This window comes from Anoplolepis gracilipes, chromosome 1 (genome assembly GCF_047496725.1).
Source record: "Anoplolepis gracilipes chromosome 1, ASM4749672v1, whole genome shotgun sequence".
In the NCBI taxonomy this organism is placed as follows: Eukaryota; Metazoa; Arthropoda; class Insecta; order Hymenoptera; family Formicidae; genus Anoplolepis; species Anoplolepis gracilipes.
In genome coordinates this window covers 9,605,787-9,631,983 of record NC_132970.1, presented here as the reverse complement: position 1 = coordinate 9,631,983, position 26,197 = coordinate 9,605,787, and the positions used below count along the sequence as shown (strand labels likewise).

Genomic DNA, 26,197 nt, shown 5'->3' with positions numbered 1-26,197 from the left:
ACAATAATATAATTGTATTTTTCAAAAATGTCAAATTTTTTAATTTATCCCACCCCCACCTCTTATTTTGAAAAATTTAAAAAAATTTTTAAAAGCAAAAATTAAAGAGTATCGAAAGTCAAATTTATCCATGTATAATAATATGTGGGTTCCACGAATCAATTTTGAGAAAACAAGATAACTTCGTGCTATAGGCGCTGCGCTATAAGTTGTGTTGCGTTATTTCTTTAGTTGCGACACATTCAATAAAAGCCTCTTGTGTATATATTTATATTGTGCATATATTGGAACATAAAACTAGATTAATCTTAATGACATAATACGCAACATATTAGAAGATAAATTAAAGAATAAAAGAAATAGTAATATTATATTTCACATTTGCATATATAATTGTAAATATAAATTTATATAATTATTAAATATATTTTAATATATATAATTTAATTTAATGAGTTTATTGATTAAAAAATACTATAAAATAAAAATAAAAGAAGGAATAGAAAAAAAGTTAAAATATCAAAAAAAGAAGAAAGAAAGGAAGAAGAAAAAGAGGTTGAAATTGTTACAAACGTAATTTCATATGAATAAGAATTTTTTATTAGGCAGAACTAAAAGAATACCAACATTTGTTGCATAGGTAAGGAAAACTGCCAAAAACCTTAACAGTATTCATCAATAATTTAAAAACACATCTTTTTTAAAGAAATTAGTACAGAATTTGTTCATAAATATATATGTCTTACATTTATAGCATATATTCATTACAAAGATGATGTTCATAGAAAAAATGTGTTAGGCAAAGCGATTTTTTACACCAAGAACAAGTTATTATTGCTGTTTCGCCACAAATATTGCATTTTACTTTAGAATTTTTTTTAAAACAAAATTTTACTGGTGTTTCAAACTCTGTTGGTCTATTCTGTATGTATCCACTTTGAAACCACGCATATTAAATAAATTTTGAAATCTGGGCGACGAAAACTGATAGTCTGTTAATGATTGTAATTTTAAGATATTATTTCTTGCATGAAGATCCAAAACAAGATCTAACAACATAACGGTATCAAAAAAGTATTTAATAAAGTTCTTCCACAACCGAAATCCGTATACGTCTAATGGCTGCATTTTTCCCGTTGTACCGGCGGGAATAGTTAAGAAAACAATATCTGTTGCAGAATCTGGTTTAGTTTCTGCAATTATGTTAGGACAATGTCCACTCCATGAATCTAATAATAATACCGATTGTGGCCCGTCATTCGGAAAAAATACTTTCTTTAACCAAGTTTTTACATGATTCGATGTTAATTTGTCTGATGTTTTGAAGCCAGAACAAAGATATTAGGTTCCTTGAATAATGTTTCCTGTATTCTTGGACCAAACGTTCCTGTAATTTCTTTTAAAACTATAAAAAGAGGTGATAATAATCTGCCATCAGCCGAAATAGTCGGTTGAATTGTATAGCTATGCGTGGTTGATGATACAGACTGTACTACATATTCTACCTTTTTTATACCTTTTTCAGCTAAAGTACGACCAGAATGAAATTCTAACTGAAATCCACTTTGATCCAAATTATAAATATTTTCCACTTTATATCGATTAATATAATATTTTACATTTGTAATAAATGTATCGCATTTATTTTCCAAGTCTGTTTTTGATAGCACAGATTTTTTTATTACAAATTTTGTTATTTTCTGAGACACAATATTATGTACCTTTTTGAATCTGTTTATCCATGTTTCGGAGGCTTTGAATCCTGGCACATTTTCTTTTTCTTGTGCTTGAAAAGCCTATCGAGCGATGTCATATCATGAATGATGATTTTTCTTTCAAGTGCTTTATTAAAATGATTTAATGTGTATTCAGAAATTTTTAAAAATTTTTCCAACCTGCTATCACCTTGAATGATTTGGTTTTTTCATCGTCGTAGTGGTCGTATCGATGTAACTTTTTTAAATTTTTGTTTAATTCCTTCAAGTGATCTTGGTCTTGTTTTACCACTCCTCCAGTATTCCACAGCTTGTCTTTTATAGTCATTCGATATTGTTGTTTCAACAGAACTACAAATAACTTCTTCTAGGAGATAGATTTTCTCTTCATTTTTGTCTCTAAAAAATCAATTTTTTCCGCTTCTGGAATCTCATATTCATCGTAAAAATCTAATGTTTTTTTCCACTTCTAGTTGAAGTTGTTCTTCATCTTTTATTTCTAATAGCATACGTTCAATTTTTTCTTTCACTTCTCTTTCCTGTAGAGTTATCGGAGTTGATAAATCAAATCAGTAAAAGATGCAGAAAGTAAAAGTATTACGTTGTATGGATTAAACTGCAGCATTCTGAAATATTAAAATTTTAATATATATCTTGAACTTTTATTATATATAAAAAAGATTAAAGTTCACAATTAATAAAACTGTTTTTTTATGATAGTAATGTCATCTCTTACTTTCTCTTGACAAAAATATAATAAAGCAAAATAAATTAAGCCATTAAAACAAAATAATAATTTTGTATTTTGTGTATGTTGTGATGATAGAGAAAAACTACAGTATAAGATATTGAAATAGAAATTCTAAAATTTGAAGTAACCAGAAAATAATTTTATAAACAAAAAATAATTTTATTGTTGGTATAGATGCTTACAAAAAATTCATTGACAACTATCAATCATAACATTTCATTGCCAAAAAAATGATTTTTTATAAATACAGAACAAGAGAATAATATGAAAAATGACAAAAAATGAATAACGATAGCAGAATTAAATATTTGTTTTTTATTATTAATGTAATAAATTTTTTAAGACTAAAGTATTGATTTATTTTTTTAAATATATATGTGTGTATGTGTGCGTGCGTGCGTGCGTGCGTGCGTAATTAGCAAATTAATTCTTGTTCCATTTCATTTCGGTTTTCCGTACATTACGATGTTGCATTATAGGTATATGCATAATAATGATTTAACGAATTTTTATAATTTCAATAATCCCAAAGCAATGAATGACAAGAATAAGACAAAAAAGTAATATAACTCAACAATAAATACTTATGTTCACGAAAGCACAATATTCAATACACTTCTTTACATTGCTAACTACGAACTGAAAAGACAACTTTCCGTTATTAGATATTTATATCTAAATTTAAATGATTATATGAATATATATATATGTATATATATTTGCATATTTTGCACAACAACACGAACGAATAAATTTAGCATGTAAAAATTATATATTCATATAATCAATCTATATTTTTCTTTGCACTATTTTTAACACACTGATTGAGTTGACTTCCGCAAATGTCATCTCGGATGGTATGACTTTGTAGTTTTATTGCTAAAAACAGTATATACACGCTTATGCCTGCAGAGGTAAAATAATCTCTATTTTTATTTTATGCATCACAGCACTATTTTAATTTTTGCAATATGTAAACATACTTACATATGTTACTTTTGTTATATATACATTAATGGAATAAAGACTAAAGACTCTCCAATTAAAGATTAAAAATAAAATGAAAGGGCTTTAGGAGCCGAGCGGTATAGGTGCGCAAAAAAAAGAAAACAAAAATTTCAAATTAAGAAATTTTTATTATACAAACGTTTCGGTCTTTATTTAGACCTTAGAAAAATAGATTAGTTATATGAATATATTATTTTTACCTGATTTTATTCGTTTGTGTTGTGTGCAAAATATGCAAATATATACATATATTATATATATATATATATATATATATATTACACATCTATGCTTTATTTCGTGTAATACGTTGCGTATTATGTCATTAACATTATTTCTACCAAGAGGTGTCAAAAGACACCTTTCAAATTTTAACTTGAAATTATTCTCTAAGTTTAATCATTTCTCCACAATTAATTTTTTGACTTTTCGTATAACAGTTGTTGAATTAATTGAGCGATATCATTTTCCTCCAGCTCATCCTGAATCTAAAAATGTGCATATGGTATACCTATTTCTACCATGTGGTGTCTTTTGACACCTTAAGAATTTCATAACAGTGTCTAATTTAAAACAATTTTACATATAAATATCAACACCATTTTGTAGCATCATATCAATTATAATCAGATTAGAGAATCCCGATTTCAGTTGTAACGGAAAATACAGGAGTTGCTGCATAACTTTGATATTTGCCTGTTTTCCGCGATGTTGCATTTTGTGACTAGTTCTAAAAAAATTGAATAACGCTTTTTATTCTCCAATTCTGGTAGTGAGTTCAATACACGTGAATTTTGTTTTCATTCGTGAAAAATTTGAAAAACACATTGTTGAAATTAGCATTGCAGGTATGTAAGTAGTAAAACTGTTTGTAATACTGTTAATTATTTCTATTTTTTATTCTTTTTTTTTTACGAAAAAACGTAAATAACCTAACCTAACCAAATCAAACCTTATTTATTTTTTTATTTCTAATTGGAAATAAAAAGGATGTCCCGAATTTCAAGAAAGAAGGAGTTATTGCAAAAAATAAATAATATAAGTGAAGAATGCTCTGAAATTGATGAATGCTTACAATCTGAAAGTGAAGATGAGTTGAATGATTCTTTCGAAAGTGACCACGAATTGGATAGCGATTATGAAAATTACTCGTCAAGCACTAATGAAGAGGAAGATAATTTGAATGCAAGTAGAGGACGAAAGAGAATGAGATTATTGACGGATTCTGAAGACGATAGTGAAGAAAGCAATGAACGGCAAAATATTGAAATTGCTATTGATGGAACAGTTTGGAAAAAGATCGAAACAAGTTCCTCTCCTGGCAGACTACCTCTTCATACCATTTTCAAAGATGTATCTGGTCCAACTGGACACGCCAAACGAAACATTATGATGGGCAAAGTGAGCACCGCATTTTATTTACTATTTGACAATAATATTATGAAATACATTATAAAATGCACGGAAATGGAAGCCCAAAGAGTTCTAGGAAAAGAATGGAGTTTATCTCGAGATAAATTAGAGGCATTTATAGGTATTTTATATGTACGCAGTGCATATGAACAAAAAAACGTTAACGCATCGTTTCTATGGAATAAAAAAATGGGGCCCTTCATTGCTTCATGCCCTTTATTTTTTCCAATGTCATGAGCCGAAATTGCTTCATGGAAATGCTACGATTTTTGCGTTTTGATAATAAAAACAAGCGGAGCCAACGTTTGGGGAAGGATAAATTTGCTTTGATCAAGAGTATGGAACACATTAATTGAAAAAGTCAAAACTTATAAGCCAGCCGCAAATATCACAGTAGATGAACAGCTTTTTCCAACGAAAGCTAGATGTAGGTTCACCCAATACATGCCGAATAAGTCAGATAAATTTGGTATAAAATTTTGGTTGGCGTCTGATGTGAAAAGCAAATATATTGTGAATGGCTTTCCGTACTTAGGGAAAGATGAAATGAGACCGATATCAGTTTCATTGGGTGAGTCCGTCGTTTTGAAGCTGGTTGAACCATTTACTGGCAGCGGCAGAACCGTTACCACCGACAATTTTTTTACAAGTTCTTTCCTGGCAACAAAGCTTTTACAAAAAAAAACTTTTTTAGTTGGAACTATCCGTCAAAATAAAAGAGAACTGCCAAAATCTGCAAAAATACAAAAGGATAAAATGGAACGCTTTACAACGCAGTTTTATGTATCGAATAACTGTATTCTAACAATCTATAAAAGCAAACCAAACAAAAAAATACTTCTGCTAAGTTCAAGACATAAATCTGTAACAGTAAAAAAAAAACAATAAACGTCTTCCAGAAACCATTAAATTTTATAATAGCACAAAATTTGGGGTCGATATGACTGACCAAATGGCGAGAAAGTATAGTGTGAAATGTAAATGCCGTAGATGGCCTATGCATGTATTTTACAACATCCTCGATTTAGCCGGAATAAACGCATGGGTTCTGTACAAAGAAATGACAAGTGAAAATATTTCACGTAAAGATTTTTTATTCCAGTTAGGAAAAGAACTTGCAGCGAAATATAAAAAACGTCCAGAACGTTCATCAGTCTCAAGTAAAACCACATCCTTTCCAAGACAAAAAAAGTGCCAAATAAAGTATTGCTCAGGTAATAGAGCAACGGGAACCTGCTTGCAGTGTGAAAAGTATACGTGTGGAAAGTGCTTAGTAGAGCAACCATTGATTTGTAAAAACTGTGGTATTGAATAAGGAAAGAATTTTATTACAATGCTGTTTTTATGATTACTGTTTTTTTTGTTACAAAGATTGAATTTTTATACATGAGACTGAAAGTCTGTTAAGTTAATAATATTACAATGTTTGATTATCTTTCTAATAAAAATAAAAAAATGAAGAAGATAATATTTTTTAATTATTGTTCCTGTTGAGGTAAAACATGTTTGATTATTATCTATATTTAACTGATAATTTGAAATCCCGACAGTTTTGGCAATTATTTGTATTCAAACGCAAAGGTGTCAAAAGACACCTCTTGGTCGAAATAGGTATACACAAAATCGTCGTAGAAATAATGTTAAGATTAATCTATTTTTATGTTCCAATATATGCACAACATAAATATATACATAAGAGGCTTTTATTGAATGTGTCGCAACTAAAGAAATAACGCAACACAACTTATAGCGCAGCGCCTATAGCACGAAGTTATCATCTTGTTTTCTCAAAATTGATTCGTGGATCTGTACTGTCTCATTATATTTTTACGAGTCTTACACCATTCCGTTTGCTCACGAGGTCTGAGAGATCTCAGGTTGCATGGTTGGTTGGAAAACATCACAAATCTGCAATGGGAAGATGGAAACGTTCCATACTACATGGCTAAACGTTTAATTACTGAAGCTGTGACGTTGAAAGATGCATCTTCTCGAGTATATGTCAAAGGACATGAAAAACGAGAATGGTTGGCAAATTTACTGGAAGACGATGCAAGAATCGGTCTTATTATCGAGACATTGGATAACGACTATGATGACGTTCCTGCTTTAGATAAATTAGATGCTACTCTGCGTTGCGATAGACATGTACGAAATTGCGCTTTACAAAATGTATTTAAAATATTCAATTGGTGGTCGAATCATCATCATGAAGGTTCAATCAACCCATATTTACATTAAAAACTATACTTCAAGTATTATTTTCTATATTCTGTAATTAAATTTTTTTTTATTTTAAATAAATTTGGAATTTTTATACATTTATATTTCTTTTACTGTCACCTTCTTTCCTTACCATCATGCTCTCTCCTTTCCTTACATATCATACTCTCCTTGTCCTACGCCTATAGCGCTGTCCTTTTCTCACCATGCGCGCTCTCCTTCCTCTCTATTCTTTCTCTCACCATGCGTGCTCTCCTTCCTCTCTATTCTTTCTCTCACCATGCGCCCTCTCCTTTCTCTCGTTGTCTAACTCCGTTAGAACTTTCATCAAGACTGTGTTAGACTGTAAACGACTAAAGTGCGCAAAATTTAAGGATGCCACACAACGAGATGTGTTCGTTAGTGGATATAATTTTTAATCAAAACTGTTATTTGGCAAGGACGATGAGGGACCTCGCACATGAATTAATAAGAGTTGTGCTAAATATAGTAGCATTTAAAAACGTAAGTATTTATTTTTTTATAATATTGGTAATAATAACGTTACTAATAGTACTAATAATAATGTTTTTTTACAGTACGAGTCACAGGCTGATATAAAAATTAAGGGATTTGTAAATATTTACGATAGACAAATTAAAAGGATGTTCCGGCGCCACGAGAGAGAGTTATACACATGGGTGCATAATGATCTTTGGGGTGACACTCCCGAGAACCGGAGGTATGAGGAGATGACTCCTCAGTTTAACGAAGATCGTCTTTGTTTGCGGAAACTCTTTGGTGAGCTTCCGTATGAGGTGTGGGAGACAGAGGAACAATGGCTCCCCGAAACTCCGCAGGAGGACTCCAGGTCGTCAGATGAGAGAGACTCCGAATAGATTGTGAGTATTTATAATTTTTATCATTTTAGAAAATATTTTTAAAGTACTAATAAAAATGTTCATCTCTGTTACAGACGCAGCTATGACGAGTTCTCATGGCGCCTCGCCCCTACAGATTTTTAGTTTTTTTAAATTTTCTACTATAATTTTAATTCTTTTTATATTTTTATAATTAAACATATAACTATTTTATTTTTTTAAATTTTCTATTATAATTTTAATTCTTTTTTAATTTTTAATTTTAAAACACACACACACATTTTATATGTATACACATACACACTTTTTAAATAAAAATTTATGTTCAACTTATATATATTTATTACTTATTTCCACCTTCATCATCTATCCCATCCTTCTTCCTCTGTATTAGATATAATTAGATAATAAGATAACATTTAACATTATAAAAAACAAAAAAACTTAACATACAAAATTATCTTTTTTCTCGCGTACGCCTTAGCCTCCTTCCTCTCTATTCTTTCTCTCGCACCCCATAACACGCTCTCCTTCTCGCTATCCTCCTTTCTCTCTATTCTTTCTCTCGCACCCCATAACACGCTCTCCTTCTCGCTATCCTCCTTCCTCTCTTTTCTTTCTCTCGCACCCATATCTCCTTTTTCTACCATCATGCTCTCCTTTTTCCTATCATCATGCGCTCCCTTGTTATACACATACAGCGCCTTCCTTCTCACACCATGTCATACTCTCCTTATCCTACGCTATATAGAACGTCTATAGCACTGTCTCCCTCTAACACGTTGCGAACGCCTATAGCACCTTCTCCCTCTAACGCGTTGCGAACGCCTATAGCACCGTCTCCCTCTACCGCGTTGCGAACGTCTATAGCACCTTCTTCCTCTACCGCGTTGCGAACGTAATTATTTATTGCAAATATACATTATGGATAAATAGTGGGGTGAATATTTTATCTATAACAGTTGACATTCCTCTCTCTCACCATCAGACTTCCGTAATCAGTCGGAGAGGACACTCCCTACACCTGCGGAGGCATATCTCCCCCCTTCCCCCTCAATCTGGGGGACATTTAGTACCACTTTCTCCTTTCCCCCTCAATCTGGGAGGACATTCGGTACCTCCCCCCCCTCGGACATATCAGTACCGGTGGATGAGGTAAGTGGTTCCCCCCCTCAGATCCCTGGATTAGAACTCTCTATATATATCTACTGTAATTTATAAAACTATTCCAGTATTTGTGTAGTTTATTCCAATTTCAAAAGTTTTAAAAGCTTTTTTTGAACTTCCTGATATTTTTTCTCGGACAATTAATTATATCGAAGAACTTGAAGATAATATGAATAAAATAAAGTACAATTTCATGCAAGGATCTTTTTGGGAAAATAAAAAAGCTTTATTTGGTAACAAAATTGTATTCCCTATGGCTATATATTACGATGATTATGAATCTAACAATCCTTTAAGTAGCCTTAAAGGTATAGTCAAATGTGGAGCTGTATACATTAGTATGCTTTGTTGTAGGTGACTAAAATAAGAAATGTGGAAGAAAGGAAAAGAGAAGACGAAACATGGAACTTATTGGTAGAGATGGAAGAGAGGGAAGATAAGGAGAAGGTATTGGAATGTGAGAGGGAGATAAGGAGAAGATGGGGAGTCGGAATGGACGAGGACCTAACGGTGGAAGAGAGAAGAACGAGATGGAGGATCATGGAAACAGCGAGGAGGGAGAGGGCAAGAGGAAGGAGCGTGGTGGTAACAAATAGGGAGATAAGAGTGGAAGGGAAGTTATGGAGAGGGGTAGAAGAGGGAGAGAGATGGGAGGTAGAAGAGGAAGGGAAAGAAGGAGAGAGGTAAGGAAGAAGAGAGAAGAGGAAGAGAGCAGAGGGAGAGGAAGAAAAGGAGAAGAGGATAAAGGAACAGAAATGAAGAGACGGTAAAAACGGGAGGAAACGGAGGAAAGAGGAAGGAAGAAAGAAGAGAGGAAACACGAGAAAGGGGGGAGGGGAGTAGAGGAGAGACAGGGAGATGAGAGAGAAAGGATGGGCCGGAAGGAGGGAGAGGGGACCAGTATGTAAGGTTGAAAAGGACCAGGAGAGAAAAGGGAAGAGGGTGGAGTAGGAAAGAAAAGGTGGATTGATGGGAGAGCGAAGGGTACAGAGAGGGACGCAGTACGGAATGCGGGGGGGATATAGGAGAATGAGAACGGTATGAGAGAAGGAAGAGAGTAAGAGAGAGAGAGAGAGGGAGAGAGAGGAATAGAGCAGATTATGAGAGAGAATGATCGTTAAATATAAGAATGTAAAAGAGAGGGGGAGGAGGGAGGGACGAAAGAGAGGAGGAATGAAGAGATGAGAGGAGGAGGGTGGGCCGTAGGAGAGGGAGTGGTGAACAGTCTGTAAAGTCACACAGTGGCCAGGTCGCGGGGAAAAGGGAAGGAGGGTATGCAGTAGGAGGGGGCGAGGAGTGAAGGGGATATATGAGAAAAGGACAAAGTGCATAAGGTTGATTATTGTAAAGTGTAAATAGGTAAATATGTATGTATGGAAAGGAGAGTATGAAAGAGATTGTAAGGAGTTGGTGTTCTCCAGAAAACACATGTAAGAGTTGATAACCCCAAGGGGATCCAAATAAACACTACTATACTATTACACGTAGACATGAACCTGTATTTGAAACAGTGTAGATTCTATTATTTAAAATAATATATGACGCTGTGTTTCCAAGGATAGGTCCACCAAAAAAATGTCTGCCAAAAAATTTTTTAAAAAACACATTAGAGACGGTCTTAACAACTAAGTTAACAACTTCATTACACTTACATTTATAAATTATTACTAATAATTCTCGTTCTATTAAAATTGTAAATTTGTATTTTTACTATTGCGCTGAAGAAGACTCGAAAATGAACTCGAAACGTACGCACTCGAATTATATTTAATTGTTAATTTAATCTCTCTAAACATTTATCGTTTAATATAAGGTTAGGTAATGATGCGATAGTGCGATATATATTGTGATATTATAGATTTATTATTGGTGATTTCACGACATATGTATGATAAAGTTGAAGTTTTTGATATTAATTATAATACATTTTACTTTGTCGATTAATTATATGGTTTGTTAATTATCACCTAACTCGTTTATCAGTACACAGGTTTGCTCTCTAAGGCCGTTTGTTATTTATCATTCCTAACTTAAACATAAACAGACAACATAATGAACCTCAACTTTTAAATCCGTATTTCAATGGTGCACTTATCAATTGTCATAACTATAATAAATTTAGTAAAGTTATGTTTAAAGAATTTATATTAACAAATAAAGAACCTGATAATTGTTGTAGATTACTGGATGGAAGTATTATAGTTATCCTGAATTTTATATCTAATAACGAGAATATTATTGTAGTTGGAAATAAGTATAAAACTTTTCAAAATTTTTATACCGAACCCTGTAATTCTTCAAAACTAAATATTCATAAAGTCTGTGACCTCGGCAATTTACAGACTTGGAATTTGGATCAAGTTGCAAATAAGTGTGTTAGATTAAAATACAAAAATATGTATGTTGTTTTTCCTCTATTACATGCACAATCATAGAAAACAAAATACATTTTATTGTTAGTTTATTTAAAAGTGTTCAGATTCTTCAAAGTCATCGCTAGAAGATAGTGGGTTTGTTTTCTTTTTTTTAATTGTTTTCGTTCTTTTTGTTTATTCTTTGAGAATCTATTTTATCATCTGATGAAAAAAGTTTAAATATAAATTAGTATATTTCTTGTTAAATACTAGAATATTATATATGTATAATAGACATTAATATTTACTTAATAACACACACACGCACACACGCGTGCACACACGCACGCGCGCGCGCGAGCTCTCTCTCTCTCTCTTTTCTCACCCCCTCTCCTCCCCCTCCGCCTATCTTTCTTCCCCTCCATCTCTCTCTCCCTCCCTCCCATACTCTCTCTTTCTCCTTCCCTCCCTCCCTCTCTCCCTCTCTTTCTACCTCCCCCTACCCTTCTCTCCCTTCCCTCTCCTTCCCTCTCTTCCCCCTCTCTCCCTCCCTCTCTCTCTCTCTGGAAAATATGTTTGTTTATATTAAAATAAACCTGTCACCTGTTTTTGTACTGTCGAAGGGCTGTTATAGTGGTTGTCATCGCCAGTCTCATCCAAATGCAGATGATTTATCTTTCTTTTTCTTTTTGTGCTTCCTTCAATTTCTGAATTTAGATCGAATGTGCATTCGGTTTTTTTAGTTTTTAATCTTGCCGTATTGTAATCATCTAAAATAATGCAAATTAATGTTTATCTTACAGTATGCAATAAAAATAATATATTACTGCACTTCTTGAAAAATAATATTAATTTAAACATTTGTTATAAATAAAATACTACTAACCATATGTGCTGTTTCAAAACGGAATAATATCATAACGTGGCCAACATGTATTTCGTTTCACATTTTTCCGAATTGCAGTGATAATTTGTTCATATTTAAATGGAGGTCAGTAACATTTATATTGTTCTATCCAACTTGGTGGAACCGCTTCAACAGTATTATCTGTTGAAAATTGAACTATCGTCCATGTTGGCGTCGGTTTCTGCATTTCTGGATAAAATAAATAAAAAAGTAAAAGTGCAATTTTCTTTCGTAGTCATTGTGAAAGCATAAGCAGCATTAATAAAAATATTATTGATATTTTAACAACAAAAGAGCTAACAGTGATTCACCAACATTATGTATAAATATATATATGTTTATAAATTATAAGGACAGATATTTATATATAATATTACTTATATTTAATATAAATCAAGTAATCTTTTTATCGAAGAGAATGGAAGAAGATTTAAGCAGAGAATTAAACAATTTTGATTAATAATATAAAAAATATTGGAGAAGATATATTCTGTATAAAATTATTAAAAAAGTTTTTATGTATACAATCTGTCTAACTATAATTATATGTAGTGATAATGTATTGATAGTAATTATATGTATAAATATATATATCTATATATACAGGGTGTCCGATAATAACCATCTTACTACATATACAGGTAGAGCAGGTCAAACTGAGTAGAAAAGTCCTCTACCATTTTTTGATTCTCAAAATAATTATCGAGAAATTAATTACTAAAGATTGACAAATCTGAGCGAGTACAAGCGCGCGGCGAGAAGGCCCATCCTACTGCTACGCGGTTACTAAGCGCTCATTGAATGATAGAAGGAGCGGTCTATGACTAAAAATGGATGCGTATGAGTAGCGCGTCTAGTAACCGCATAGCGGTGGGACGGTCTTCTTGCCGCGCGCGCTTTACTCGCGCGGATTCGCCGATCTTTTTTAATTAATTCTCGATAATTATTTCGAAAATCGAAAAATGATAGAGGATTTTTCTACTCAGTTTGACCTGCTCTACCTGCATATGAGCGGTGAGGCGGTTATTACCGGACACCTTGTATATATATATTTATATATATATATATATATATATATATATATATATATATATATATATATAAATATATATGTATATGTTTATATATTTTCTATTTTTGTTTATAATATAAAATTTCTTTTCTATTTCTTTAAATATATTATTATTGTTGCATATAAAATCCGCATAAAATAAAATATTTATATTTTTATATCTTTATAAGATAAAGATTACTTATATTAACAAATGAAAACAAAATATAAGCATAATTTTAATCTTTATCTTCGAGAAGTTATAATTCTTAACATATATGTATATGTAAATATAAAAAGCTAACGTGTGTCACTCGATTTTTAGTATCACAGTGTATTATTGCACATTACATTTATACGTACATTAATATATTTACTAAAATGTTCATCGTTGCAATATGAACTCTTACTTATTCATATTATAATAACGATGTTTTAAAAATCTCGAATTAATGAATGTATGAATATTCTGTAATGAATGGTGCTACTATGGATTCGCTCACAAATGTTTGCGAAATTTGTATTCAAAAAGATTTATAAAGAAATGAATACGTTGATTGCGGAAGGAATGTGCGATATTACGAATGCTTACGATGCGATGTTGACAGCATTTATATATAGTAAGATGTGTTGACTAGAGTGTACGTAAAGCAGACTATGGAACGAACTCTTCAGGTCATAGTCATATTTTAAGTTATTCTTGCTCAATTTCAATCAAAAATCACTTGAATTTACTTTCACTGATAGTTTGCAACCTATAAATAAATAATCAAAATTTATGAAAATCACATGTTTGTTACAAAATTTGCAATAAACAATTCTATCTTTGTAATATTTTGTCTAATACCTTTAACAGTCTTTAATCATAAAAGTCAATTAATTATATTCATGCTGTTTTCAAACTTTATTAATTCATATCTGTATCTATCTCCTGCTCTCCTCAACTATTCGCAAAATTTATTTTTTATAATATAATAACTTGAGGAACTATATGTGTTAGAAATAATTCCTAAAAAGAATTTTTATTATATAAGACAATTAATCTTTATACAAATTATTTTTTTATATTAATTAAATTTTACCACAACTTATATAATATTACCTAACATAATATTCGAAAATGCAGTATTTTTAATGCCTTCTGTCTGCCGTTGACCCTTCCACGTCAATTGTTTAGCAAGTCCATTTGTAATGTCATAACCAAACAGTTTACTAGATGATTTTCTGCAGATTTTCCTCCAATATCACGAGTCTTTTTTTGCTATAATATAAAATACAAAATTTATTTTAAAATAAATGAGTTTTATTCTTTTCTCAATAAAAATAATTTTAAACTTACAAATTGTTATTATATTTCTTCATTTTCATCTAAATTTTTGCAAAATTTTTTTAAATCTTCTAGTGAATTTATAGGAAAAGTAGATAACAAATCTAAAGAACAATTTGCTGATAGAATTTGCTTATCATGAAAAGCCAAAAGTAAGTCTAATTTTCGATTTATAGTCATCATTGTATCTAATTTTTCATTTATGACCATGGTTGTATTCAATATTTTATTCATCATTTTTGAATAATCTTCTTGTATATTTTCTCCTAAAACAAAAAAAAAATTAAAAATTATATTTAAAAAAAAAACAATTAAAAGTAAGAAAGGCTACAAAATATTGAGACTGGCTATGAGATTATATTAAATTTATCATCATACAATACATGTGCTTGCATTTTACAATACTGTATTTTTTACGTAATCAATATTTCAATTTTTGTACACAAAATACAAAAAAGAATTTGGCAATAAACGAATACATTGAATATAAGAAAATGCAAAAATATTAAAATGCACAAGACAAGATTGAAAAAACAACACTTGCAAAACACAATTAACTTTTACATTGTATTTATATATAGATAATTTAACATATGTTTACATAAACTGAACATATATTTCTTTTATGTATCATTTTACAAGTGTTTTTTAATGTTATATATTAGACAGAAGACTTACCTTTAACTTTAACAGTTCCTTTTTCAGAACTAACAGTCTTTTTTTACTTATTATTATGTGCCACAAGAAAATGTCCATGCATATATTATATACATATACTAATATATACAGATAAACGGATCAGTATATCTGTAACAGAAAGATAATTTATAATGAAAATCAATATATTTGTTATATATAATATACTACCAATTTAAAAATTAAAATGTTACATAAACATCATAAAAATAAAAATAATATTTTGAGCTAATAATTTATATTAAAATCATAAAAACAAAGAGCGCGCAAAACTATAAAGGATTAACTTTGGCATACTAAAATATAAAATTGTACATAAAATGTACAACATAAATATAGAAACATCTGTGTCACACATTTGACAGTGTTATAGTACTAAACTTTATTATTATATGATTAAACGAACTTACCTGTAAGTGAAGTTCTGTCATAATTGTATGAGTGCCTCTTTCGAAGAGATCAATTGTAGTACCCCTACTCTATACCGATGTCGCCACAGCCTTCAAAGTACAAAACTTTTGTACGTCTTCCATCTTGAATGGCGTATTCCTCATTCGTATTCAAAGTGCCTTTGCCGTAAATTCTTTGGGAATTCTTAATTATATTTATTAAGAATTAGGGATTATTTATACTGGGAGATTGATCTCTTCGGAAGAGGCGCTCATACAATTATGACAGAACTTCACTTACAGGTAAGTTCGTTTAATCATATAATTGTAAACAACGGGTTAATTAAAAACGACCTGACTAGCCAAAATTATTCAATTATTCAATTTATTTACACGACGTTTCGACCATATGGTTGTGGTCCTTTTCAAGTGTAACTATAAAGAAAATAAATAAATAACGGATCAAACATTGATATATGGATACAATTTTTACCAGATTTTAGCCAAACAATACAACATAAAGGCGTCATAAAACTAGTCTACTCACACGTAAATTAAGAAAGAGATGAAAAAATCCAATGGGGCATGTTTAAAGGTAGAACATAATGATGGAATAATTAAATATGTCACTTAGTTAAAAACAATGGTTATTAATTTTGAGATGAACACAAACAAGGAGACACGTCATGTCAGCATGAGTTTTTTGAACAAAACTGTGAATATTTAAAAAGAAAAACAGTTCAAACGACCTTTATAATTTTGTCATAAATATTATTTAAATTTTCAGTATCTCTTTGTAGATTAATCGTGGAGTTAAATTTCTTAATAAAAAACATTTCAGCTATTTCTCTTTTCTTAATAAATTTTTCATTGTGTAAAATAACCGGATCATCCCACTCAAAATCATGCCCAAATTCAACTCTGTGTTTGCTAACGACTGATTGATTGGTAGGATGTAATTTTATATTGTTAAGATGTTCTCTAATACGTGTGCGTATATGTCGCTTTGTTTGGCCAATGTAAAGCGCATCGCAATCCTTACACTGTAATTTATAAACCACATCAGTTCTAAAGTCAGTATGTAATCTGTCTTTACCACGCTTAATCAATGTATTAAGTTTATTAGTTATAGTCATAACGACGTTCAAACCAGCGTCACAAACAATACGACGTAAACAAAAGCTAAATTCATTAACATAAGGAATTGAAACATAAGGTCTGCCTCTTTGTAATTCCTTCCCCCGGGGTTCAAATTCCAAATTGTTGCGATTTTTTAAAAAATTGACCCTCTTTTTGATGTGTCGTCCAATAAGGTTGTCAGGGAAACAATTATTACGCAAAGTTTTATAAACGATACACAAATTCTCATTATGGAACCTAGTATCAGAGAGCAACAATGCATGATCAACAAGACTATAAATCGTATTAATTTTATATTTCATGGGGTGATTCGAATAAAAGTTGATATATCTTCCCGACCAAGTGGGTTTCCTGTACCAATTAGTTATGAGTCCATTGTCAGCACGTAAAACAGTAGTATTTAAGAAGCTAATGGACTTATTCTGTTCAATCTCAAACGTAAATTTTAACCGAGGGTGAAAATTATTAAAGGTATCTAACATCTCATCAATGCTTGTGCGTGGAATTATTGCAAATATGTCGTCCACATATCTATAGTAAATTGGGACTTTAAAACTTTACAAATTTAGACAATGAGACTCTAAATCATCCATAACAATGTCCGCTAATATCGGAGATAAAGGAGAGCCCATGGGGCTTCCGAAAATTTGCTCGTAAAACTGTCCATTAAAACTAAAACTTGTCGAATCTAAAATCAATTCCACAACATGTATAAATTGAGCAAGGCTAAAGTTAGTAGCAGAACTGATGCTATTCCATCGCTTTTCAATGGCGGTCAGAACCAATTCTTTGGGGATATTAGTAAATAACGAGCTAACATCCAATGATATCATTACTTGACCACCCTCAATAATAACGTCCTTAATCTTTTTGGAAAAAGACCATCCGTCGTTTATATGTGAAGCCGGTTTTACAACTGACCTTTGCAGTATATCCTGTATGTAAGTTGATAAATTGTACAAAGCACTGCCAACAGTCGAAACAATGATTCTTAATGGAAAACCAGGCTTATGGGTCTTGGGCAACCCATAGCAACGTGGTAAATTTCCATTTGTACAGTTTAGATGTTTGTAAGTTCTTTCATCGATGAGGTTGTTGTTGAGCCAAGATTTTAGTAATGAATTTATCTTGTTCATAAGTGGTTTTGTCGGATTTTTATTGATTTTCTTGTAAGTAAATTCATCACTCAACAACGACTCCATTTTTAACAAATAATCAGTCTTGTTCATTACGACTGTGGACTGTCCCTTGTCAGCTTTGGTAACTAATAAATCATTATTATCAGACAAAAATTTTTTCGAAAGTGAAAAGGCCCGCCCTATATGTCTTTCAATATAACTGACATGACGACGAGAACATAAAAATCTCTGCAGTGTATTCGCAACAGAGATTCTGGTAGTCTCTATAAGATCAGTTGGAATCATGCTAGAACACGCCTCAAAACCTTTAACGACGTTTAATACATAATCAACGCGATCTTTACTGCGTGAAGGATTTATGGGTAGCGCAAAATTGTCACCCAAGCTTAAGAGAGTGGAGACATGTTCGGGAATGGTCTTATCACTAATGTTTACAAACCATTTGGATTTATCAATATTATGAAAAGGATCCTCTTTGAAATCATTTTTTAATTTTAATTTGTCAAACTTATTAATTAAATTATTTTTTATCTTTAAACCGAATGAGAACATCCTTTGTTTGCTACGTTTAAAAAAGTCAAAAACCAAGTCATGTGGTAAACATTCAAAGAGTCCTTTCTCAATATCACAGATCTTTTTTCTAAAAAACATCAAACTAATGTTCAAGTCTTCAATCTCGAAATTTAGAATAGAATGCTGACTTAAAATTAACAACTTTTGAAATTTGTGGTTAACACTACAACTGTGAAATTCAATGTAAGTCTTGAGGTTCTTTATGTGTGTAGGAACGAGATCCAGTCTTCTGCATCGTAATAAGAAAGTCAATTGATGTTTGGAGGTAAAAAACTTCTTTTTATAGTTGATCCATGACTTCAGTAGAGATGTGCAATGGTCGCCATAAAGATTCGATATGAATTTAAAGAAGTCTTCAATACGGGGAGGCTCCATAATTAGGTCCAAGAGCAATTTTAAAAATTATAAGTTATTAAAGTCGCTAGTATTTGATTATAAACAACGGGTTAATTAAAAACGACCTGACTAGCCAAAATTATTCAATTTATTTACACGACGTTTCGACCATATGGTTGTGGTCCTTTTCAAGTGTAACTATAAAGAAAATAAATAAATAACGGATCAAACATTGATCCGTTAATGAATTTAGCTTTTGTTTACGTCGTATTGTTTGTGACGCTGGTTTGAACGTCGTTATGACTATAACTAATAAACTTAATACATTGATTAAGTGTGGTAAAGACAGATTACATACTGACTTTAGAACTGATGTGGTTTATAAATTACAGTGTAAGGATTGCGATGCGCTTTACATTGGCCAAACAAAGCGACATATACGCACACGTATTAGAGAACATCTTAACAATATAAAATTACATCCTATCAATCAATCAGTCGTTAGCAAACACAGAGTTGAATTTGGGCATGATTTTGAGTGGGATGATCCGGTTATTTTACACAATGAAAAATTTATTAAGAAAAGAGAAATAGCTGAAATGTTTTTTATTAAGAAATTTAACTCCACGATTAATCTACAAAGAGATACTGAAAATTTAAATAATATTTATGACAAAATTATAAAGGTCGTTTGAACTGTTTTTCTTTTTAAATATTCACAGTTTTGTTCAAAAAACTCATGCTGACATGACGTGTCTCCTTGTTTGTGTTCATCTCAAAATTAATAACCATTGTTTTTAACTAAGTGACATATTTAATTATTCCATCATTATGTTCTACCTTTAAACATGCCCCATTGGATTTTTTCATCTCTTTCTTAATTTACGTGTGAGTAGACTAGTTTTATGACGCCTTTATGTTGTATTGTTTGGCTAAAATCTGGTAAAAATTGTATCCATATATCAATGTTTGATCCGTTATTTATTTATTTTCTTTATAGTTACACTTGAAAAGGACCACAACCATATGGTCGAAACGTCGTGTAAATAAATTGAATAATTGAATAATTTTGGCTAGTCAGGTCGTTTTTAATTAACCCGTTGTTTATAATCAAATACTAGCGACTTTAATAACTTATAATTCATATAATTGTATTTCGCGCCTTTTCCTTGAGATCAATTGTAGTTGTTTAAAGTTTTTTTTTTTTTTTTTTTTTTTACGGCAATGGTTTCCGCCTTTTTATTTATTGTTTACATTGGTTCAAAATTGCTAACGCATATGATGTGTTATCTGTTTCAATAGGACGCTTGTAAAATCTAACGAAAGTTTGAGATTTCTTAGTCCATCCCGCGGCTTTTAGAATTAAGTCTATATTAACGCCACTACGCTCAGCCGCAGATGTCGATGCATGCCTTGTACTGTAAGCACTGAACTTAGCAGTATCAAGTCCTCTATTACTTAAAACAGATTTAATCCATCGACTTAAAGTTTGACTTCCTACGGCCCTGTGAGGTTTTTTAACTGCAATAAAAAGTTTATTTTCCCCTTTTCGAAGAGATTTTGTTTTTCTTAAATACATAGTCAATGCGCTGTTGGACAAACAATCATGTTGCTATTCAAAAAAGGTATTACTAGGTTTGGTTGGATTCTTTTTGGTCTCGAAGTTTTTATAATTTCCGATATTTTGATTTCGTATTTATCATTAATTCTTATAATATTCCTTATGTCTATTGAAGCTAATGTTTGCATGCGGTGGCCTATGACAAGAGCCAGTAAAGTGACCAATTTTTTTGATAACTCATCAAGGGAAAGGTCATCGTTCGAATTCAATCTACCTAGATACTCTAAGACTATCTTTGGGTCCCAACTATGATCATATTTGGCCTTGAGAGGTCTCAACCTAGCAATACCTTTGAAGAACCCTTTAACTTTGGAGTCGTCAGCAAGACTACAACCCTGAATCTTCTCGATAGCTGAACGAAAACAATTTAACGTTCCATACGAAGCACCATTTTTAAATTGCACAGTGAGAAAGCTTAAGACCATGGGAATTGTGATCTGGTACAGATCCGACTGATTGTTACTGCAGAATATCCACCACTTCTTTAAACCAATATTGTATTGTTTTAATGAAGATTCACTAAGCGATGATATGATAATATCTGCAGATTCTGCTGGTGTATTGTTTATCTGGAATGCTTTCCTGATATAATTCCCGCAACCAGGGTAATCTTCGACCAAAGGGGATGAGCTTTCCTGTCCCAAGATTGTAACAATTTAATCAAGTTTTAAATAAATTAGCGATGATTCAAGCATTGACATATATACTGAAAACCAAGCCTGAACTGGCCACAGCGGAATTACTAATATTCCTCTGCTTTTTTCGAATCTAATCTTTTCAAGAGAACGAAAATAATTGAAAAAGAAGGAAAGGCATAAAAATAGTATCTTTTCCAGCTAATGGTGAAAGCATCAATTTCAACAGACCCAGGGTCTTTTTTCCACGAAATATATTTTTTACATTTTTTGTTTGTTCTACTGGCAAAAAGATCGATTTCTGGATCTTCGAACCTTGAGATTATTTGACAATAAGCTGATTTTGCTAGAAGATATTCTGTCTCAGGTTCCAGCCTTCGAGACTCAACATCCGCCTCAACGTTATCTTTAGAGGCTATATAGCTAGTCATTATCCATAAATTTCTACTCTTGCACCATTGCCAGATTTGTTTTGTAATTTTTGCTAATTTTGGAAATCTAACGCCTCCTTTTTTGTTAATATACGCGATGGCAGTGGTGTTGTCTATCCTTAATAGGACATCGCAGTCTTTCAATTCTTTAGTAAAGCATTTTAACCCGAACCATGCAGCTAATAACTCTAGGTAATTAATATGCTAATTTTTCTGCATTCCAGTGACCATTAACTTTAGATTCGTCACAAAATGCCCCCCAACCTGAAGAGAATGCATCCGAAAAAATTTCGATTAATGGATTAAAATTACTTATTTGATTTTTAGCATTAGTTATATGCTTACTCCACCAATCAAAATCCTCCTTTAAATCAGATGATAATATCATTTTTGTTTCGAAATTATTGTTATTATTTTCAAGGGCTAAATATCGTTCCCGCTCGAAGGACCTCATGTAAACTCGCCTGTACTTTAAAGTTAAACAACAAGCACCCAAGGTTTCAATGAAAGATGCGAACTCTCTTATTTTACATTGTTTCATAACTTTAACATTATTAATTTTTGATTTTACCTTCTCTTGTTTTTCCATTGGAAGTTCTACGACCATTTTTCCCCAGTCGTAGATGTTTCCAAGGAATTTGCATCTAGTCGAAGGAACCTTGTGACTTTTCTGTTCATTAATTAGGAACCCTAGCTTCTTAAATAACTCCACCGTAACCCACACACTTTCTTGACATTTGCTCTCGGAACTCTCGACAAGTAAAACGTCATCCAGATATATGACTGATGTATAACCCAGATTTCTTAAATATGAAATAACTGGTTTCATAATTTTTGTAAATGTATACGGTGCCGTATTTAATCCAAAAGGTAAACAAGTGAATTCAAACAAGCTCTCTTGGAATCTAAATCTCAAGAATTTTCGATCTGAATTTCTAATTGGAATGAGATAATAGGCGTCTTGAAGGTTAATTGATGCCATAACAATTGGGAGTTAACAACCGTTTAACAATTTTTTCATCCTCTATCTTAAAATGCTCTGTATCTATGAATCTGTTGAGATTTTTCAAATTTAAAATTAACCGATACGATCCATCTGGTTTTTGAACTAAGAAAATTTTTGAAATAAATTGACTTTTGCTTGGAGTTACCTGACAAATAACGCCTTTTTTAAAAAGTTCATTTAGTTGTTCACGAATTGCGATACTTTTCTGCATCGACCACTTGGGTTCTGCGGGTGCAACAGTTTGTGATGCCCTTGATGCAAACGGAATTTTGTATCCACCAATCCAGCTCAGGATTAGTCTATCAGAAGTAATGTTCGACCAGTATGACCGGAAAAGTCCGAGTCTACCTGCTAATCCACCTGCCGTTAATCTTGCTTCTTCGAGGTTGACTGGTCTTGTTGATTGTCCTTCTGTTGTGTTGACCGACGACTGGGTTGTTTCTGCTTTTGATATGACTGATAAGATTTTCGCCCGCTCGACGTCGAGTTGTGAGTCGACCTGAATGATTGACAGCGAATCGGGCGTTTCGAGTTTTTTGATTGGTTTTGATGAGTGTTAGGCTTTAAATTCTTGCTTGAATTTTCTAGAGTTCTGGCCGCTTTAACTTTTTCATCTAACTTTTCTCCAAAAAGCCATTCATCGGTAGCAGTTGCGTTAAGTGTTTTTTTCATTGATGTATTGATGTTCTTTAATATGAGGCTCCGACGAATGCTGGACTCCACATGCTGAAGGTCTGCTATGAGTTGCAGGATTCTCCATAAAGATTCTATTAACTCTTTGGTTGGCAACTTCTCGTTGCCTTTGAGACTCGTAATTTTGGTGAGTACATTTAGCAGTCCGGCAATGCTAGTCGTTATTCTCATCTGTTTTTCGACAATTCGATCGTCTCTTTTTGCTATGGATTCCTGGAGGCAAGCTTTCAATTCCGGATTTAATTTAGGGGGGTCCATCATCAAACAATTTTCAGAAGATGAAAACTTTTCGAGTAGAACTTTTCTTTTCTGTAGGGAAGCCTTTTTTGATTACCTCCTCTATTCCAGATACAAATTTTGTATGTATAGGCGGTGCTAATTTCCTGTCCGGATGAATCCTTTCTCCTAATGCCTGAAGAATCTCGGGATCAAGATCTGATTCTATTGACTTCAAGGTTTGACTTTGTCCTTGAACAGCCGTGGCATCTTGAGAAAGCTGATTAAGTTGAATCACCTCCGCCTGGTCTGACTGCGCAGCTTGGTTTGATTGGCCTTGATTGCCAGTGTCGTCCGTTGGTGTCGTATCTACAGGAATACTATCTCTTGAATTCTGAGACTCTTCTTTGAATCTTGGAGATTCAGAGAATCTATCCTTTGAAACTGAACTGTTTCGTGATCTACGGTTTAGAAGTGAACTGCTACGACTTCTACTTCGAGTTCGATTTCTTGAATAACGTTCACAATTGATGCTGCGACTTGAATAACGACCACGTTGGTCGTAGCTATCATAACGACCACTTTGTCTGTGAAGACATTTATCACGATAGCAACTATTCTGGTAATCACTTGTTATATCAGAAATGAAAGGCAGTTGTAACAACAACTCGTATGAAGGATTACATATCTGTAAATAAGATTTTTTCACGATTGGACCGTGAATAAAATATCTCTATCAATGTCAGTTGAACCGACTTGATTGAGCACGTCGATTGTTGTCAAAATACGGTTGGACCGTACATAGGTTTAGTATATACCAATATCGGTTGGACCGAGATGGTAAGGTTATGTGTAATGCTAGCATGGTCAATGTCGGTTGGACCGGCTTGACCGCAACTTAACACATAATTGACAACTTTCACTCGACGTAATATTTGTATAACAGCAGCATTTGGTTGGACCAAATGTGCCTTTTCTTTTTTTTTTTTTTTTTTTTTTTTTTACTTACCATAATAACTTGATCGATCTTTCATATGGCGATCGATTTTTTTTCTTAATCGTTTAATTTCTTTTCTCAACACGTTTTCTTTATCATCATCCTTGTCTGAATGCTTTCTTCTCTTACTTGATATTTTTACAACTTTCGCTGATATTATTTTTGCGTGTGATGTGCTCGGCACAAAGAAGAAGAATGAGGAACACGCCATTCAAGATGGAAGACGTACAAAAGTTTTGTACTTTGAAGGCTATGGCGACATCGGTATAGAGTAGGGGTACTACAATTGATCTCGAGGAAGAGGCGCGAAATACAATTATACATATTTTTATATTTGTGTTGTACATTCTACAGATATATTTTATAATGCTAAATTTTAAGCTTAAAAATTATTATTTTATATTTACTAAAATGTTGTGCTTTCGTAGAAAACTATAAATACTTTATTTTTATAGTAATATGCATATATCTAACAGAGTTAATAGTAGATATTTATTTGAAAGCTTTTCTAAGGCAATATGACCTCTCAAATTTAGAATGTATTAATTTTATGAAAAATTAGCTAATGTAATAAAAAATATTATAATAAATAAGGTATCAAATTATATTTATGCTAACTTTTGTTATTCAATATATTAGAGACTAACAAGGGAACTGTCGGAAGTGTCCCTCACCGATTTTAATGAGCTTTGGATATGTTGTAGAACATAAAAAAATATTAGACACATATTTGTTTTTAGCGGCGTATCTCAACGTTTAGAGGTTGAAACAATCCCTCGAAGAATAACGAATTTTTCGTTTTTAGCGAATATCTTTGAAATTATAGGACATATGAAAAAATGTTTTATACGAAAGTTTTATGGTATTTTGTACTCTTTATAATAGTATAATTGTATTTTTCAAAAATATCTAATTTTTTAATTTACTCCACCCTCACCCCTTATTTTGCAAAATTAAAAAAATTTTTTAAGAACAAAAATTAAAGAGTATCGAAAGTCAAATTCATCCATGTATAATAATATGTGGTTCCACGAATCAATTTTGAGAAAACAAAATGATAACTTCGTGCTATAGGCGCTATAAGTTGTGTTACGTTATTTCTTTAGTTGCGACACATTCAATAAAAGCCTGTTGTGTATATATTTATGTTGTGCGTATATTGGAACATAAAAATAGATTAATCTTAATGACATAATACACAACATAATATTACACGAAATAAAGCATAGATGTGTATATATATGTATATATATATATATATATATATATATATATATATATATATATATATTTGCATATTTTGCACACAACACAAACGAATAAAATCAGGTAAAAATAATATATTCATATAACTAATCTATTTTTCTAAGGTCTAAATAAAGACCGAAACGTTTGTATAATAAAAATTTCTTAATTTGAAATTTTTGTTTTTTTTTTTTTTGCGCACCTATACCGCTCGGCTCCTAAAGCCCTTTCATTTTATTTTTAATCTTTAATTGGAGAGTCTTTAGTCTTTATTCCATTAATGTATATATAACAAAAATAACAT

General features: G+C 31.9%; 1 protein-coding gene and 2 pseudogenes across 1 annotated transcript; 1 reads left to right on the top strand and 2 right to left on the bottom strand.

Annotated features, from left to right (window-relative positions):
* Positions 1 to 612: 612 nt before the first annotated feature.
* On the bottom strand, positions 613 to 2,340 carry LOC140664222 (uncharacterized; annotated as a pseudogene).
* On the bottom strand, positions 2,233 to 24,454 carry LOC140672252 (uncharacterized; annotated as a pseudogene).
* LOC140672259 (uncharacterized) lies at positions 4,465 to 5,036 on the top strand. The gene is made up of 2 exons (XM_072904236.1): positions 4,465 to 4,875; positions 5,028 to 5,036. The coding sequence occupies exons 1-2, from the start codon at positions 4,465 to 4,467 to the stop codon at positions 5,034 to 5,036; spliced, it is 420 nt and encodes a 139-aa protein (XP_072760337.1).
* Positions 24,455 to 26,197: the final 1,743 nt, after the last annotated feature.

What these genes read in the sequence shown, in the direction of transcription:
- LOC140672259 (XM_072904236.1), top strand. Translation starts at nt 4,465, where the DNA reads ATGTCCCGAATTTCAAGAAAGAAGGAGTTATTGCAAAAAATAAATAAT.